This window comes from Mastomys coucha, unplaced genomic scaffold, assembly GCF_008632895.1.
Source record: "Mastomys coucha isolate ucsf_1 unplaced genomic scaffold, UCSF_Mcou_1 pScaffold5, whole genome shotgun sequence".
NCBI classification, from domain to species: domain Eukaryota; kingdom Metazoa; phylum Chordata; class Mammalia; order Rodentia; family Muridae; genus Mastomys; species Mastomys coucha.
Genome location: NW_022196911.1, coordinates 27,971,457 through 27,991,348, shown reverse-complemented (window position 1 = coordinate 27,991,348; position 19,892 = coordinate 27,971,457). Strand labels below are relative to the sequence as shown.

At 50.2% G+C, this 19,892-nt stretch overlaps 1 protein-coding gene across 1 annotated transcript in view; it reads right to left on the bottom strand.

Moving 5' to 3' along the window:
- Positions 1–19,892, bottom strand: part of Stk10 (serine/threonine kinase 10) — a 102,812-nt gene that overhangs the window by 62,842 nt on the left and 20,078 nt on the right. Inside the window, exon 2 of the mRNA XM_031350595.1 lies at positions 15,613–15,777. Coding sequence (XP_031206455.1) covers positions 15,613–15,777 — 165 coding nt within the window. The remainder of the gene's footprint in view (positions 1–15,612; positions 15,778–19,892) is intronic.

The window sequence follows — 19,892 nt, the reverse complement described above, 5'->3', positions numbered from 1 at the left end:
GCCACACATGACCCTGTGATGGAGGGCCACACATGACCCTGTGATGGAGGGCCACACATGACCCTGTGTTGGAGGGCCACACATGACCCTGGGATGGAGGCCAAAGGTGGAAGCATAAAGGAGTGGAACACAGAGTTAACACAGTAAAACTCACAGCTGAAAACTCAAAGTTGCAGGGTATAAAATCACGTGAAAACCACAGGATACTGCTGAAAGAAAGGAAAGATGACAGAGAAATGGAAAGGCATCCAGGTTCACTGATGGTAACCTAACCTGGATGAAATGTAACACCGCCCAGTGCCATCTACAGGCTCCTCACCCAGTGGCTCAGAAATCTCCGCCCAACAATAGTCCCAACAATATCTTCTATTGAAATGAAAAACCTCAGCCTCACACTCACAGGGATTGTCCAGAAGCCCCCAGCAGCCTCAACAGCCTTGGAAAAGGCCTCACACTTTCTGAACTTGATCTCCGCTAAAAGGTTGAGGATCTAGAAGTCTTACACTTTTAAAACATCCTACAAAGCTACACAAATTGGGACAAATGCAGTCTAGTAATGTCAAAAAACAAACACAAAGATGTGCTAAATAGTAAGCTCAGGAATGACCCTTCACACACACAGTCCAGCGTCTTTCAGCAAGGATGTCAGAGTTGGGGTGTATAGTCTGCTCAACGAAGGGGGTTTATAAAGCTAGACACTCACAGGAAGAGAAAGACGGCAGACTCTTACTTTACACAAACACTAATGGAAAGTGGACGAGCAAACTGGAAAAAGCCTGAGAGAAGCCAGCAGAAGCAGCTTCATGACACTTGTCTCAGCAGTGACTTCATAGACACAACATCAGATAACACATTGTTCCTGTGACCAGAAGCAGGCTGTCCAATGTAAATGCTTCAGTGGAACAGAGGAAACGGAGTGACCTGAAGCCCAGGGACACAACTGCCAATCACCGCCACTTCCTAACAGACCCATTCCCAGATTACACGACGAGGTCCTTAAACTTAGCAGCAAAAGAAACTCCAACATCCCACCCAAGAGCGGCTAGGATGGAACGAACATGCCACCAGAGACAAACAAGTGTACGAACAAACATGTGAACACTAGGAGAGCTGTGTCAGACTGGTGTCAGCAAACACAGTGCCGCCAGGTGCCGTCCAAGGGACACAAAGGGAGCCTTGGCCCAATGCCAGCAGGGACACAGCATGGACTTGTGTGGTGGCCAGAATTCAGGAGGCAGAGGCAGTTAGATTGTAAGTTCAAGGCCATCCTGGGGTTTCTCAAGAAATCCAAAATGGAACACAGGATCCAGCTATTCGACATCTGGGCGTTTATCCAAAATGATTAGAACCAGGGATGCAAAGAGCTGTCAGCACTCCCCATGCTCACTGAAGCACAATTCATAAGAGGGAAGGTGGCGTGGAGGAAGCAAGCTACATGTCCGTGACAGATGGGTGCCACACCTGGAGTATGCCAGCTACCAGAACTGCTGGCTTCCAAAGAGAAAAAGTCTGCAGTGTGACAGAGGGCAAGCATGAGACCTTAGGATGCTTCACTGAGGGAGAGAAGCCAGAAGCAGAAAGATGAGACTGCAGACTCATTTATGCCAGGGACCAGGTACAGATCCCAGAGAGGCCTTGGAGAAGGGGCTGCTAGTCAGCGGGCCCAACACTCCACTTCCTCAAGCCCGGTCAGCTCTGGAGCCTGTTGTCCACAGTACAGTACTAATCACCAATAATGGATTCTATACTGAAAATTTTGTAACGAGGGTAGGTCTCGTGTGATGTCTCTTCTTTCAGTTTTTTGTTTCTGTTTTTGTTTTTGTTTTGTTTTTGAGACAGGGTTTCTCTATATAGCCCCGGCTGTCCTGGAACTCACTCTGTAGACCAGGCTAGCCTCAAACTCAGAAATCCGACTGCCTCTGCCTCCCAAGTGCTGGGATTAAAGGCGTGTGCCACCACTCCCCTGTTTGTTTGTTTTTTGAAAAACAAAAACAAGGTGGGCTGGAGAGATGGCTCAGTTAGTAAAGTGCCTGCTGTGCAATCAATGGATGGGAACTGAGCTTTTAGATCCACAGCACCCATATTAAAAAGATGAGTAGAGTGATAGACACCTGTAATCCCATCACTGGGAAGATGAAGCAGGAGGATCCCTGGGGCTTGCTGTCCAGTCAGTCTAGAAGAACCAGTGAGCTCCCTGCTCAGGAAAGACCTCAAAACCTAAGGTGTGTGAGTCAGGGACAGGGCAAGGAAGATACCTGAAGTTGACCTCTGGCCTTCATAAAACATAAATAATGTGCACTTACACATATGCTAAGAAAGTAAAACAAAACCCAAACAAACAAAGGCGAGGCCTCCCCACACAGGGATGTGGGGGGGGGGTGGTGGGAGGGGAGGGCACCCTTGCTGTTCCTGACCCTTCTTGCTGGAGGCTTATCCCTAGCACAGCTGGCCTCCTTCCTCACTCAGGACCTAGGAGATTCCCTGTTTCCTTGGAGACCTTGCTGGAGGGTACCTAATGGAGGATGTGACAGCAGAATGAAGTCACTGGCTTCCTTCTTGGACTGAAGCCAAGGAACCTGGGGACCACTGTGGACCACAATGCCCTTGATTAGGCTAAGCAGCTGTCCTGAGCCCGAGCCCAGGCGCTGGGGCCTCTGGGCTCCACTGCTCTGGCCATTTGTGAATGGAATAGAGAATCGTGGGACTTGGCCCTGTATCAGGCACCATTTCAGGCACAGTGACAGAACAGAAATAGAGTAGTGAGGCGCCATCTCTGCCTCTGGGACATTCTGGGACACCCTCGTCACTGGCACAACACCCTAGCACCCAGGTCACTCTGAGAGACACCCTGCGTTCCCAGACAGCAAACTCTCTGGTGCCCCTGAGTCAACTGTGCATGTGAAGAACTGAGCTAGTAACTGCGTAGGCCTGAGGGATCCAGAAACAAATGTTCTTCTTCTTCTTCTTCTTTTTTTTTTTAAGATTTATTTATTTATTTTATGCATATGAATATACACTGTAGCTGTACAGATAGCTGTGAGCCTTCATCTGTTTGTTAGGTATTGACCTTTAGGACCTCTGCTCGCTCTGGTCAACCATGCTTGCTCAGTCCCTGCTCATTCCGGCCCAAAGATTTATTTATTATCATAAATAAGTACACTGTAGCTGTCTTCAGATGCACCAGAAGAGGGCATCAGATCTCATTATGAGTGGTTGTGAGCCACCATGTGGTTCCTGGGATTTGAACTCAGGACCTTCCAAAGAGCAGTCGGAGCTCTTACCCGCAGAGCCATCTCGTTAGCCCCAGAAATGAATGTTTTAATGTCTCCACCTTACTCCTGTTTCCCAACTCAATGCTGATCCAGAAGAGCTGGCTAGCTATGTGGCAGCAAGTTCCTTCCATGATGTGTCACTCCATCCCAGCTTCCAGGCTGGCTAGCCTGGCCAGCCTCAGTTTCCCCTTCCATGACACCTAATACAGCTGCAGTGCTTCTCTGATGCCAGGCCCTGGGCAAAGGCTCGGTCGGCATGGACTGTCACACTCTTCAGGAGATACTCTGACAGATGCTGGCATCACAGTTGGGGGGTGACGCTTACTGTAGCGTGGACCCAGAACGCACGCCTGATAGACCGTATGTATGTGCCAATAAATGCCACCTGGTGGGATCAGGGTTAGGTGATATTTTTATTCCCATTTTAGATAGGAGGAGCCGTGTCTCAGAGTCAGGTCATGCAATAGAAAGTTGTGGAGCCAGAACCAGGATTGGGGTGAAGTGGGTTCTATGTGAGTGTAGAGAGCCCCCATCCGCATCCCATCTCACAGAGGAAGGCACAGGAAGCTTGAGTCACAGGCCCTGGGTCAGTGAGAACGGGCCCCTAGGCCTCCTGGCTCTAACCCTTGGGCCCTTCCATTCCACGAATGGACTGAGCAGGCTGCTCACCCGGAGATAAGGGGCCAGGATGTCCCAGCCCAGATAAGCATGGCCTGGCCATCCCAGGGCTTAGACATTAACTTTTACAACCCCTAGACAGCCCCACCAGGCAATGCCAGAGCCGTAACCATCCCCCAGAGACAACTGAGTCACACACAGTCCAGAGGTGAGCCACCGCCCTGCTGACCTCCACGACTCTGGGCCTCAATTCTCCACCCCTGGCCTTTCCTGAGGCCTCTACCATATACTGACCAGGAACAGGGGCTCAGGTGACCTACACATGTGAAACCCTTGAGCACGGCAAGGGGGTCCAGACACAGCCGCACAAAGGGCCACTGTCCCACCACAGGCTACCCCAACCCTGTCCCTACTTGGGCCTCTGTTTCCCCATCTGGAAAATGAGGTTCTCAAAATCTGTATGACCTTTTGTGGCATCAACATTTTAGGTCTCTGTGTGACCGTAGTCACTTTTTCACAGAACAAGCAGTTTGTGTTTGTGAAAGGTTGGTGGCCAGAGTCTGGGCCTCGTACAATTGTCCATCAGTCTGGGGATCTGGCTAGGACCCAACAGATAGAAATCTACCAATGCCAGAGTCGCTGACTGAATGGCTTCGTGTCCACACAGAACCCACACATCCTCCCATACATCTGGAAGATTCTAGAAGAACGACAGTGGCTAACTCAATGGGAATGCTATGTGGATGCCTGCTCTCTTGAATCACAGGCGACACAGAAGGATGCTTCTGTGTGTTCAGTACTGATGATGTTGAACCCACGGGCCCAGAGGACTCTAGCTGCACATGATCAACAAGTGTTTGTTGAATGGCTTTGAGATGTTCAGAAACTAGGGCAGATTCATTAGCCTGAGGCTGTGCTAAGCATTCTATAAACACTCCTTCAGGCACAAGCAGCCTATTGTATGGATGAGAATTTAGAGGCTTGACAGGTAATCCCAAAGCTACTCAGCACAGAAGTGAAGAAGGAATAAACTCAAGCTGGCCATGACGAGGGACGGCCGAACCCTGCGGCCAGCCACCTTTCCGCTCTGGATTCATTTCTCCTTGAGGAAGCAGGGATAGTGTCTGCTAGTCCCCGGGTCAAGAGCTGGGAGGCTTTCAGGCTCTGACACAGTGCAGAAGACAGAAGCTTCTGGCTAGTCAACCAAAGCCTGAAAGAGGAAGTCATGAAGGCAGCGGTAAAAAAAGGAAAAAAAAAAAAAAAGCAAGAGTCAACATAAACCCAGCCTAGTCCGTCAGCTGCCAGTCCCTGTGGGTGGAGTCCCTGGACCTCCCCACCTCTGAGTATCAGCCAAACAATGTGGCCATTGAGTGGGGCGCCCACACCCACGAGGCCTCCTAGGTCCAGCCTTGTTCCTCTGTGCCAGTTCCACCCACCACCTTGCAGCAAGCCTGGGTTAGGAATCCAGCTTTCCTCGGTCCCGGCAGCCTTGGAATGAGGCCTGAGTCAGAGGCAGTAACCCGGGTCCTTGAATGCATGCAGGGGTGGAGGTGGCAGTTGTGTATGCCATTCTGGCCTCAGCTACCCCCCCACCCCCACTCCATGTTCATACCCAAAGATGCTTGCCCAGGCCCCAAGGCATCTCTCAGATAGGACTGAGGCGACTCAGTGGCAGGCATGCTTCACTCCTAGATAGTCCACCCCAGAGGATAGGGGTCGGGGCTTCAGGCTCAGAGTCCCCTGAGCTGCATTCCTGGCCACTGAGCAGGAAATGTTAAGTCAGAGCTGGGCTCAGGTTCTCTAGGGAAGGTCAAAGAAATCCCTTTTCGAGAGGGACGATTCAGTCTGGCTAGATGGCTGGCTAGTGACTATTTCATAAGACTAGCCAGGAACAACACTGAGCCCAGAAAGGAATAAACCAGGGCTGTTTCCAGCCATGGCCACCAAGGACCCGGGACAAATACTTAGAACCCTTCAGACAGGGCACACAGGACAAGAGCCACATCGATGCTGTAGGAGGCTCCTTCTCAGAGCTTGCACTCCTTACCATATAACTTATTGAAGACTTCATAGCACTGAATCCCTGAGAGGTAGGGGGGAGGGCTGGAACCAGAGATGGATGGTGAGATGGGACAGTGGGTATAACAAACAGATAACACTTGCCGGGCTGGCGAGATGGCTCAGCGGGTAAGAGCACTGACTGCTCTTCTGAAGGTCCTGAGTTCGGATCCCAGCAATCACATGGTGGCTCACAACCACCCGTAGTGAGATCTGACTCCCTCTTCTGGTGCATCGTTATGCTGGAGCGAGTGGGGCCGGAACGAGTGGAGCTGGCAGAGGTCTTGAGTTCAATTCCCAGCAGCCACACACATGATAGCTCACGGCCATCTGTACAGCTACAGTGTACTCATATACATAAAATAAATAAAATAAATCTTTAAAAAAATCTTTAAAATCTTTAAAAAAAAACAAAACAACACTTGCCAGCTCATAGAGCCAGAGAGGTATGCAGAGTCGGGTCCCTGAGTCCCACCAGTGAATAAGGGGCTTGGGGGGCACACAGCCTTTCCACATCCCCAGGGCTACCTCCTTCCCATAGCACAGCCTCATGGAGCCAAAGCATCTACTTGGCTTCACGGAGTCTGCCAGTCTGCCACTAGCTCATCTCGGAAACGGCAACTTCATCCATCAAGTTTGGGTAACTGCAGAGCCTGCCTCCGGGTCACAGTCAAACGGGTGACACAGGAGACCCATGTTTGGTAAATGGACCAAATAACAGATGTAGCTAGTGACACCCAAGTGGCATCCTCCCAGGACACTTGAAAGACCAGACCTGCCCTGAGCCTATGTCCCCAGCATCTAAAACTTCCTGGCATGCTGTGGCTGATTCTGTGTAAGAACGAATGGACACTGAATGAATAATGGCTCCGCCTGCCCCAAGGGGGGTGGGTGTCAATCCCATGAGACTGGCCTATGAATGCCATAACCACACAAGCAGTTTTACAACAGGGCAGAGGTCACAAGAGTCACAGGGTAAAGGTTCTCTCGGGGACAACCCTGTTGAGTCCTCCTGAGAGGGCAGCTGGGGAGTGGCCAGCAAAAAAGGGGAAGCCCCAAAACACAGGAGAGCGGAAGCAACTGCCTGGCTTCCTGCCTTGGCTGTAATTATGGGTCCTTGTCAGGGCTACCAGGAGCCCTGGTGGACTGAGGGCAGATCCCGCCGGGTGGGGGTGGGGGTGCTAGAACCACCATTCTCTAAGCCAAGTCAGGGAAGATTCATGCTGATTCAGAGAGATGGGACCACTAGGTTCACCCTTCTGGTGAGAAGCTACACACTCCAAAGTCAACATAATCCTTCTAGAAAGTAGGGGGAAGGGCAAGGTGCACAAGGGCCCACTCAACCTTTCGCTGCGCCTCGCCCCTTTGAACTTCTCCAGTCTTTTACAGTGTTTCCCTTGGGACAAAGTCCCAGCATGTGAGTCCTCAGGGGACAAAACCTAATCCAAACAATAGCACCCTCCCTGAGCCTCCGGGGTCCCCTGTATAAAATGAGCCTGCCATAGGAAATGCACCTGCCTTAGAGGAGAAAGGGCTCTCTGTGAGCACAGCACGTGGGTGGGTGGGGAGGGAGATAGACCTTAATGGTGAGCAGAAGTCAGTGACTGTCAGGGAGCCCTCAGAGCCCATGCCCAGGGGCCACACACCCCAGAGGATTGGCCTGGACATTCAGATGACTAAAGATCCAGAGTTAAGAATTACAATGATACAGCCAGGCAGTGGTGGCGCACATCTTTAATCCCGGCACTTGGGAGTCAGAAGCAGGCAGATTTCTGAGATCGAGGCCAGCCTGGTCTCCACAGTGAGTTCCAGGACAGCCAGGGCTACACAGAGAAACCCTGTCTCAAAAAAAACAAAAACAAAACCAAAAAAGTTAAACTTATTTCACTTCATTCCTACTGGGAGCTGCACTATGGCTTTCTAAGTTACCACATTTCAGACAGTTGCTATCACAGTTGTTATGTTCTGTGTTCAGAACATTCAAAGTCCTCTACTAGTGACTCTGAACTGTGTGCGTTACACACTCACACACGCACCCCAACATATGGATGCTCAACATGCTCCGAAAGCTCATGGGGCTGTCCACAGCCCCGTGGGGACTCCCTGAGGCAGGCCACCTGGATTCCCTACATCCAGGCCTGAGGAGCAAGCCCCATGGGAGGAAATGGCTCCTGACATTCTCTTCTGGAAATGCGTCCTCTTAGTCATCTTTATGCTCCTCTGCTTTGGTTTAAAAAAAAAAAAATGAAGGATGAAAAATATTTCATTCTCCCCCCCCCGCCCCCCCATCCTACTCCACCCTACAAGAATCTGGGCAGGAACAGTCCCAACCTCAGAGCCAGGGCACACAGAGGAGTCCTGAGGTCGGTGGCTAACTGAGAACACACCTCCAGCCAAGGGCCAAGCTAAAGGAATCTGCGGCCCACATAGCCTGAGGTTACCAATCCGTTCCCTTGCTCCACAAAGAGGTGTCCTCACACCACAGCAGCAATGGGCTGTGGGTAGGAGGGACTGTTGGCTCTCAGCCAGGGTCATCTGTGCAGAGACACTACAGACATGTAGAGACAATGGGAGATGCTCTACCTTAGATGGAAGGTGTCCCAAGACTGGTAGACAGAAGTGAGGGATGCAGTCAAGCATCCTGCCATACTCAGGATAGCCCAACAAGGCTCATGTGCTCCCAACAGTCCCAATGCTGACAGTGAGAAACCAAGATGCAGACGCAACAGCCTCAAGAACTCAGTTCCTCCTCTGGGGCCACACGGGAAGTGGTGGGTGGGTGCCTTCCAACAGCCAGGGTCCCTCTTCCCACGTGGATATCTGTGGGAGCTTCACCACGAGGGCACTCCGCAGGGTCCATAATGAACAGTAAGAAGTGGGCTCCAGGCTGGAAGACAGTACCATGCTCAGGCTCTGTCTGTCCACCCCACAGTGATGCCGGCAGGTCAGTCTGGTCCTTCACCATCCCATCCAAAGAGAGAAACCCTACAGACCTGGTGCAGCTTGATCTGGCCAAACGTCCTTACCACAAGACCAACCCACATGGGTGGAAGTGTCACCTTGAACTGACTTCACATCGTCTTTCCTCAGCCTTTGCTTGTCCTCCCAGTGGACCTTCACTGAGGCAGGACCCAGACCACGGCTTCATAAGGGCAAAGGGCTAGGCCACAACAGGACATCTTAGTTTTATTTCTATGGCAACGGATGCAGTTTTCCACTTGAGGTGCTGATGCGAAAGTATCTCTTTTTTTGGTGGTGGTGGTAGTGGTGGGGTGTTTTGAAACAGGGTTTCTCTGTGTATCCTTGACTTTCTCTCTGTTCTCTCTCCGTAGAGCAGGCTGGCCTCAAACTCACAGAGATCCACAACCTCTGCCTCCCAAGTGCTGGGATTAAAGATGTGTGCCACCACATTCCCTTCTTTTTAAATAAATGTATTTAATGTCTAAAACTTGAGATAGCTTTTTTCCCAGGTTGCAAGCATTCACACTGGGAAGACTGAGAAGTCTACCATGCAAGCATGAGGCTATGTCAACGCTCACAAAAAGCTGGGTTCAGTGGTACATACACTGCAATTCCAGTGCAGGAGGGTGAAGTCGGGTGCGTGTGTGTGTGTGTGTGTGTGTGTGTGTGTGTGTGTAGATCCCTGTAGCTCAGAGGCCAGCCCAACTGAATCAATGAAATCCAGGTTTGGGGCAAAAAAAAAAAAAAGGTCACCTCAAAATTCAGTGTTTAAGGAAGATATACAGCACCAACTGATATGTGTATGCATCGTGGAATGAATGGGACTACCTACTTAGCTGTCCTGCTTACCATGCCACAAGGCTGCCTGGCTCACTGCTGAATTCCCAGTCCCTAGCACAGGCGTTTGAGGACAATTCAGTCTCTGCTAGACTCCAGCTGAGGTAGCTTCAGCTCTCTGCCTCCATGGCTCTCTGCCTCCACAGCTCTCTGCCTCAGGGCCTTTGAACTTCCTCCAATTACTACTCAGTTTTGCTACAAATTCGCAGAGTTCTGCCTCCGTCCAGCCTCCTGGGATCTGTTTAAATGTCTGGCCCCTTCCTGGAGGTGGGTTTTCTCCTATTCTATTACAGGCCACGGCTCCTGACCCCACCCTAGAAGGGCTGACTGCAGCACTTCATTAGATTTGCTAAAGCTCACTTCCCACTTGCTCTGGTCCTCCCACACGTCTGTGTTTGGAATGTGTTTCTGCTCACAGGCTCGGAGCTCAGGGAGACGGGGGACCTGCCAGATTGTGTTAGCGACACTGCATGGCCCTGATACTGACTCATAGTGGGAACACTTACACAACAGCAATGGGCATTAGTTAGAAGTCAGAGTCTCCTGCTGAGAGCCTCTATGAGCATTCTGGAACCCAGCTTCCTTCCCAGTACTCTGGGCATGTTGAAAAAGAGGCCCTGTCCCACTAAGACTGCCATCTGAGTTAGGAATGAAGTGAGCTGGGACAATCACGAGGTCAAGGCTACATGGGGTCAGAACAGGGTAGATGACCTGGGAGGCCAGGGAGGCCTGTCAATACAGTAGCCACTCTGGGAGGAAACTGACCGTCAGCCATTGTACTCCAAGCTAAGTTAAACGCTCAAATCCACTGAGCTCAGCCACTGGGCACAGGGAAGAATGCAAGGTCACTTAAGGTCACTTGGGGATGTGAATCTTTTTTTTTTAAAAGATTTATTTATTTATTTTATGTATATGAGTACACACTGTAGCTGTACAGATAGTTGTGAGCCTTCATCTGCTTGTTGGGAGTTGACTTTAGGACCTCTGCTCACTCCGGCCCAAAGTACACTGTTGCCATCTTCTGACGCACCAGAAGAGGGCACCAGATCTCATTACAGATGGTTGTGAGCCACCATGTGGTTGCTGGGATTTGAACTCAGGACCTTTGGAAGAGCAGTCAGTGCTCTTAACCGCTGAGCCATCTCTCCAGCTCCCGGGGATGTGAATCTTATGGGAATTTTGTAACATCTGACTAGATAAAAGTTCAGATGTTTTTATGTTTTAAAAAATGTGTTGTAAACTGGGCAGTGGTGGCGCATGCCTTTAATCCCAGCACTTGGGAGGCAGAGGCAAGCGGATTTCTAAATTCAAGGCCAGCCTGGTCTACAGAATGAGTTCCAGGACAGCCAGGGCTACACAGAGAAACCCTGTCTCAAAAAAAAAAAAAAAAAAAAAAAAAAAAAAAAAAAAAGTAATGTAAAAGGGGCTGGAGAGGTGAGTGGCTAAGTGCACTGGCTACTCTTCCAGAGGACCCAGGTTCAATTCCCAGGACCCATATGGCAGCTCACAACTGTCTGTAACTCCAGTTCCTGGGGATCCAACAACCCACACACAGACATGCATGTAGGCAAAACACCAGTGCACAGAAAATAAAAAAAATCATTTTTAAAAAAGTGCTATAATACCTGGGCAGTGGTGGCAAGCGCCTTTAATCCCAATATTCGGGAAGCAGAGGCAGACGAATCTCTGAATTGGAGGCCAACCTGGTCTATATAATGAGTTCCAGGACAGCCAAGGTCATACAGAGAAACTCTGCCTCAAAAAAACAAAAACAAAAAACAAACAAACAAACAACAACAAAAAACACACACACACAAAAAGTGGCTGTAAGGCCAGACACACAATGGATTGGAAGACAGAATAAAAAAGTAAAAAGTCTTGATAATAACTTCTATATAGACTATATGTCAAAATGACTCTCATACACACTAGGTCAAACACATTCTAATCTAAGGAGGATGCTCCCAGCCCCACCTGCCTCTTGGCTCTTCAGAGACAGTTATCAGAAAGAGTGGTACCACCAGAATCAGAGTGTCCACAGCTCTCACGGGTCTGCAGCCCTCCGAGACATGTGGAGAGGGGATTTCCCAAGCACTTGTACCACTTAACATTTGAAAGCAGACGTGGAGATGGGAATCCTCTAGAAAGATTTTGCTAGGATTGTCAATTCTGGGAGAAAGTGACCTCACTCTGTAGGATGGCAGGTGGAAGAGTTACGCCGCTGGGAGGAAGGTTCCTCCAGCCTGTGCAGGACGCAGCAGGCGCTTGGCTAGCAGCCAGCTCCTCAACACCTATCCCTAGGAGCAGCCCTGACAGCTCTGTTATACACCGACATGGGGACACTGGCTCTTGAGACCACACAGGAAGCCTGGGCCGAAAGCCACCCCACAGAAAACAGCCAGTGTGGCCTCCAGCCTTCAATCTCATCTGCCCATGGCTTCTCATATCCATACAGCCTCCTGCACTTAGCCAAACTGAGCAACTTTTCCAACTCCTATGCATCCTGCAAGACACAGTTCAGATGCCCCTTCCCTGAAGCTGGTCCATGCTCCCTACCACACCCTCAGGCTTTGGGCGGGGTCTACTCTGTACTGATGCTCAGGCTCAATGCTTTACCTCTTGCCCCCAAACTTGACCTTTTTTTTTTTTTTTTACAACACAGACTGTACTTCCCCTGAGCAAAATGTAACTGGGTTGCCAAGGCCTAAAATAGATGTTTTCAAACTTAAACCACCATGACTCACCTAGAAGGCTCTCAAAACTACAGGCTGCTGGACAGCACCCCAGCTTATGATCTAGGAGGGCCAGGTGGGGCCCCATCACTGAAATGACTATCCCAGGAGGTGCTGAGGCTGCCGACCTCTGTAAGGTCAGCCACAAAGTCTTCACTTTGGCATTCAGGCCTTGCACAAGATGGCCTCCAATTACTGTACCAGCTGCACCTCTCCCCAGGGGCTGTCTCAGTCCAAGAGCAGCTATGACCCGATGAACTGAAGAAAGTCACACCCACCCTGAACATTCAAGAAAAGCAAATCAACTGACTGGAATGTCAATGAATGGGGGAGGTTGAATGCTGCAGCTCCAAAGCCACATTATCTTAGGCCATCTTGGCCTTCTTAAAAAGCCACTCACTGCCCACCTGTGTGTGTGATCTAATATCCTGTGACTACTATGCAATCCTTTTAGAACATACAAATAAGCAGGTCCCCAAATTTCATTAACCCAAAGCTAAGAATGTTGTCAGACAGCATCTGAGGCCTAGAGGAGAGATTTCCCCAATTTGCTGTAATTGCCTACCTGATGTTTGTATGTGCAGATGGTGGGTAGGGAAGGGGTGCATGCAGTGATGTGGGGAGGGGAGGGATGGATGCAGTAATGGTGGGGATGGGGAGGGACAGATGCAGTGATGGTGGGGATGGGGAGGGACAGATGCAGTGATGATGGGGAGGAGGAGGGGTGGGTGCAGTGATGGTGGGGAGAGGGGAGGGCGGGTACAGTGATGGTGGACAGGCTGTAGGAGGATGGACTGATGAAATGATGGTAAATAGATGAGTGGACTTCAGCTCACATGGGAAGTGGCTCTGTGATGCCAGTTTGGAAACAGACATTTAAAATTTTCAAAAATTCTCAGAGATTTCCAAGCAAGAAGCAAAAAGCACTATGATGCCCTTTCCAGAGCCACAGGGCAGCTCTTCTGGATCAGAGGCCGCTATGGCCGTCCTCACATGGGATGAAATCAACACAGTGCCTCAGCTAACACGACAGACACAGAGGCAGGCGTGGTATGCTAGCTTATTTTAAAACTATGTCTGAAACATCTAGAAAATACACTTTGAATGTCAGCACTGAGCCCTCTGACAACACCCTCAACGAGTTTTCTCCAATAACTACCCAGTGATCTCAGTCTCATTTCTTCTCTATCTGCTTAAAAACAAATAGTATCATCATTCATTATGATGTGTGCATGTGTGTGTATGTGTGTATGTGTGTGTGTGTGTGTGTGTGTGTATGTGTAGTATGTGTGTGCGGGTGTGTGTAGTATGTGTGTGCGGGTACGTGTAGTGTGCATGTGTGCGTTGGTAGTATGTGTGCATGTGTGTACCTGCACATGCCACTGTGCGTGTGGAGGTCAGAGGACAATGTGAGAGATTTCAGAGTCTCTGCTCTCCAGTCTGTATGTGAGTGTGATGGGGGAGCGAGTGACAGTGAACAGAGACCTGGGGCAAGGGGAGCAAGTGACAGGGCACAGAGCCCTGGGTAGTGAGTGGGAGCTATGCCATGGCCTGTGTGTGTCCCCCAAGAGTTCAAACACTGGAAGCTTGGTCCCCACTGTAGTGATGTTAGCAGAGAGTGGAGACTAGTCATGAAGTCAGCAGAGGCATACCTGTTAAATGACTAATAAGTAGTGAGTTCTTTCTGGGTCCCGAGATGCTCTCTGGCTGCTGGTGTCACCATGTGATTTTCTTCAACAAAGCTCTCCAGATTCCTACTGACCTGAGTCCATGCAGAGAGCCCAGCCAATCCTGGCATCACGGCCCAGAACCCCCAGAGCTATGCGCCAACTAATGCTTTGTGTTCAAAGAGTCCCTCCTCAGGCATCCCCTAGCTCTGGGCACTAGAGTCTAACCCCAGATGAGAGGACCAACTCTCTGTCCCTTGGCCAGAGTTCTTGATGGCTCCATTCCTGCCTGGGATATGAGAAATCATGGGGCCTTGTGAACTTTTCCTTTTTCCTAAGCAGCAGGATCTCTTTCTCCAATGAACCAGGTTTCTCCATCTAGCACCAGTAAGTCAGGCATTCTGTCATTAAAAGCCAAGATTCTTGCTTCCCATCAGGCATGAGAAATGACAAACCACCACAGGCCAATAGCAAGTTCCCGGTGTTCTGAGACCTAACTAGATATGGAAAGACCTCCAAACACACCAAACCACCACAGCAGTGTGTACTATGCCTAAAACATCCTTTCGGATCAACATACACTTCTGAACCACCCCTCCCACCAACAGTGGCAAGATCTGGGCTCACAAAGCCGCAGTGATGGCAGAGGTACCTGAAGGCCTTCACCCATGTCTCCAAATGTCTGCAGGATTCTGATAGTGCCAGCTGTACCCAGAATTTGAGATATTCCTTGCACACACATCACTTTGTTTCCTTGGTGTCTAGAGTTTGGAGGGGGATTATTTACATATGTGTGTTTGTATATGTATGTTTGTGATATATATACACATATGTATCTGTATATATAGACTATCAGGCTGGGATATAGCTCAGTGGTTGAGTACTCAGCTAGCATATACAAGATCCTGGATTCAATCCTCATTACTGGAAACACACACACACACACACAGAGAGAGAGAAAAAGAGAGAGAGAGAGAGAGAGAGAGAGAGACAGACAGACAGACAGACAGACAGAGAGACAGAGAGACAGAGAGAAAGGAGAGAGAGACACAAAGTTGGCAGAACACAGGTTCAACAAGATGCCCACTGTAGGCATCTGGGTTTTGCCAGCTGAGAGGTATCAGCATGAGGCAAGGTGGTGACAGGGTTCACAGTGGGAAAGCACAGAAGCAGGAGATCTGTGACTCCTGCAAATGACACCAGCTCAGCTCTCAGGCTCCCTGTCTATGCCAGGCCTCTAGGCACCCGTCCAGAATTCACTCACTGGACCTTGGAGCGTTCCATGTCCAAGGCACCACAAGGTAAGAATTCCTCATGAGATGCCATGTTCAGGCTCGAGAGGATGTCAGACCTCTCTCACACACAAAGGCTTTACCAGGGGAGCCCACTTCACCTCCTCCCTGCTGCAGCCCTGGCCCACACAGCAGATGGATGCTGACATCGGGGCCCAGGCTGGTGCTCTCTTACCCATAGCTTCCCGTCGTAGTAATAGGCCCCCAGGAGCTTCACGATATATGGGTGGTCACAGGTGGCCAGGATCTCAATCTCCACGATGTAGTCCTCCAGCTCCTCCTCACTCTTAGTCTCAATGACCTTGGCTGCGGCCAGGGCACCGGTCTCCTTGTTTTTGGCCTGTAAAGGTGAGACACAGGTTACAAAGCAGGCTGGTCAGGAGACAGCCCTGGAAGGCTCCCCAGGCCCCCACAAAAGGGTGAAAACAGAGGCAGATGTCCAAGGGGACATAGACACTCCCAACAATGGCCAGGGCACTGGGGAACTCAGACCAGAGAGAACATTCTATGTTCTAATAAGGAAGTAAGATATAACCAGACCATAAATACAAGACTGGGCCAATGCATACACAAACGCATACGTAAAAATAAAATATCTATAATATGAAAACAGAAAGAAAAATAAGAATTCTGAGGAAAACTCTTCCTGGCAGCTGACCAGGAAAAGTCTGAAATGAGGACTCATGAGCACCGTGTGTGTGTGTGTGTGTGTGTGTGTGTGTGTGTGTGTGTGTGTGTGTGTGTCTTGGGGGGAGGCGCATCACCATAGTAAAACTGCCATTTGGCCACAGGTCACCCGGGCTGCTGTTGCTGCTGCTGCTGCTGCTGCTGCTTCTTCTTCTTTTCTTCTTCTTCTTCTTCTTCTTCTTCTTCTTCTTCTTCTTCTTCTTCTTCTTCTTCTTCTTCTTCTTCTTCTTCTTCTTCTTCTAAGATTTATTGACTTTATATGCATTAATGTTATGTCTGTCTGAGTGAAGGCGCCAGATCCTCTGGAACAAGAATTACTGATGGTTGTGAGCAGCCATGTGGGTGCTGGGAATCGAACCAGCGTCCTCTGGAAGAGCAGCTGGTGTTCTTAACCTCTGAGCCAGCTCTCCAGCCCAGAACACTGCTTCTTAGCTGATGAAAAAGAGAGTGAAAACTTTCTCCAGCTAGGATGAATTGGTCAAGAGACAGACTGAACAGGCAGGTGAGGGGTTGGAGATAGGAGACCTGGAGTCGGGCAGGGCACTAGGTGGCGGCCATCAGAGTTCCCTTCTCCAGGGGCCAGCGCAGAAGCTGCAATCCCACCACAGAGCCAAAGGAGCCAACGTAGGGATTCCAGCCTGTGCAAGCCACACTCCACCTACCCCGCCCATGGATAGGACCCACCTAAGGGCCACCAAAGAAGCTAACACATACATGCAATGGCTGTTGTTACACCTCAAGATGCCAAAATGGCGACAAATGAGCTCTGTAAACGCTGGTCTCTGGTCTAAGTGAGATAAGCCAGGCCCCAAACCTAAATACTGTATGATTCCACCCGACTGTCAGTGACGAGACAGGGGCTGTGTGGGGATGCGGTGGCCTCTTAGTGGATCCAGAATTTATTTGAAAATAAACATAAATAAAATAAACAAAACCTTGGGTCAGGCATGGTGACACAGGCCATGAATCTATCTCAGTGCTCAGGATGCAGAGGCAGGAGGATCTCTGCGAATTTGAAGTCAGCCAGGCTTATGTTGTGAGTTCAGGCCAGCCAGGACATAGTGAGATAGTGTCTTAAAATAAAATAAAATAAAAATAAAATAAAATAAAGAAAAATAAAATAACAAAACCTTGAAACACAGACAGTACTGAAGACTCCAAGGCTTGTAGACTTATTTAGAAACTGTAGGCCTTGGGAAAGCTGATGTGATGAACAGGATATTAACTCTGTTTTGTCGAAATTCCAAAAAGAGGGAAATAAGCCTGTGAACAGTTGGGCCATACCGCCACTCCACCACACAAGAGGGACCCGGAAACCGGACACAAGACTCACAACCCCCAAGCTGCCAGAGATGCTACTGCGACCTTCACCCTCTCTACCCCATAAGGTACTCATAAGAGCAGAGTTCACAGTGTTGATGAGGCCCTAGAAGCCGGCAGCTGCTTGACACTAACACAGGGGTAGTGGGTGCCCCACCCCTGCCTTCCTGGGGTGCCGTGCCTCGTACCCACTCTGACCTTTTGTGACAACTGTACACACCCCACCCAGGACAGTCCTTTCTGTGCATCTCCAGCCCCTGCGTGACAACACGTGTTCCCTCACAGGATCAAGCATGGTGATCAGCTGCAAGACTGATAAGCAAGTCCAAGTTCAGAGAGACACATGCCTGGAATCTGCACCTGGGTCACCTACCTTCGCAGATTCTCTGCATTCCTCAGTCCAGTGGTCCTCAACCTTCCTAACACTACCACATAGACTTCCTCGTGTTGTGAGGACCTCAGCTATAAAATTACATCACTGCTACTTCATAACTGCAATGTTGCTAGCGGTATGGATCGTAAGTTAAACATCTGTATTCTCCCATGGTCTTGGACAACCCCTGTGAAAGGGTCATTTGACCCCCAAAGGGGTCATGACCCACAAGTTGAGAACCACTGTTCCACACTATACAAGGCCATCCAATGCTCAGTACTGAGAAGCTTTTACAATCAGATGACATCACTCACTGTGCCTTGGGCCAGGCCCATTTAAGATGACCACACATCAGATAGCTACCTTCTCCCTGGCCTCAGGAATTAAGATCTGGATGAAGAGGTGTCACCTATCCTGCTGAGAGGGTCCAAGTGGCTGCTTATGATGGGCATGGCCTCAGAAGAGGCCTCACCCAACCGGAGAGGGAGCCTTTGAGAAGGACGTGGTGTGAAGGCTCTAACCAGCATTTTCCAGTCTATTTTCAGCTCAGGTCTTCCTATCTAAGCTGCTGAGAGCCCCAAACCCCCTGCAGCATGAGGACAGCTCCTCCTTTATGGGGGACAGTCTGCTCTCCCTCAGCTGACACTTCGAAGGTGAGATAGCTCAATTACCAACTCAATCACGCTCTAGGGCAGTGCTGTGAGCACTCCTGCTTCCAAGCCTTCACCCAGTCCTCCGCCACCAAAGTTCCTTTCAGACTAGAGGTCATAAAACCTCCAGAACCCAGCGCAGGAGCTCAGATCAGCAGGATGTGTGGGGTGTTAGGGGTCCCTTTCCCCTCAACTCAATTTTGAATGCTTACTCAGAGCAGCTTAAAAATCCTCTAGAGAGGTGAGGAGTGTTGTCACATGCTTTAATCCCAGCACTAGGCGGGCAGAGGCAGGCAGATCTCTGAGTTGGAGGCCAACCTGACTCATCACAGAATGAGTTTCAGAACACACAGGACTACACAGAGAAACCCTATCTGGAACACACATACACCCTCCCCACCCCCACACAAATCCATGAGATAAGCAGCTAGAGTCCCCGTCTCTCTTCCTCTGACTTTCCTCTCCGGCAGAGAGGAAGGGTGGATCTTTGGGGTTGGCAAATCGAGGGTCAGGTGACTCCAGCACCTTCTCAGCCACCATAAGCTAGGCAAAAGCTACCTATTCATCGTTGCCTTTCGGTGCCCCGGCTTTTTTCCTGAGATCCCTCAAAAAAAGATATTTTCCTGTAAACGTGGAGGAATGAGGACTATTTTCCAGGAGTGCACAGGACCTGCTTTGCCTTACACTGTAAAAGCAGCATTGAGCAAAGGGCCGGGCCTCCAGCAAGGAGCCAATATCAACAGCAAGACTGCTCAGTCGGTGCCCAGTGCCTTTCTCAGACGTCAGAAGCCAGAGCCCATCAGGGAGGGGCCACGCAGTGACTGTGCCAAAGCCAAATTCCTTAAGAGCCTGGCTGAGGTGACAATCCAGTCCCGAAAGGCAGCAGAGGATGTTGCAACCCAAACCAGCCAGTGCTGACCAGTGCCACCCAGACCTGGAGGGCAAATACCATTCTCTGTCATCAGAGGAAGCCGAGATTCAGGCGGGCGTGTGAGCTTGGAAGGCCAGACTTGTCACAAGCCTGACTGCTCAGAGCACCAAATCACATCCAGAAGGTTCAGCGGCTGTGAGCTGAAGACCAATGACAAGGACAGCCAGAACCAACCCCTCACAGCAAGGGGCCTTGACAGGGGCAGGCACAGAGCCTCCCACAGACCCTGAGGCAGGCACTGGCCACATGCCTACATCCCAGACAGCAGACAGAGGCCTGCTGGAGAGGGGAGCGTGGAGCGCAGAGCTGGAGTCTTGACCTGGATCTCGGGTTCAAAGACCTTGCTATGCCTTCCAGGGGCTGCTTGTTTGCTTGCTTGCTTGCCTCCCCTCCCCCGCGTCTGTTTTACGTATGAGAAAACGAACAAATGGACAGTTAGTTAGGTGTGTGGCCGTAGTACCAACTCCTTGGAAGGCAGAAGCATGAGCACCACC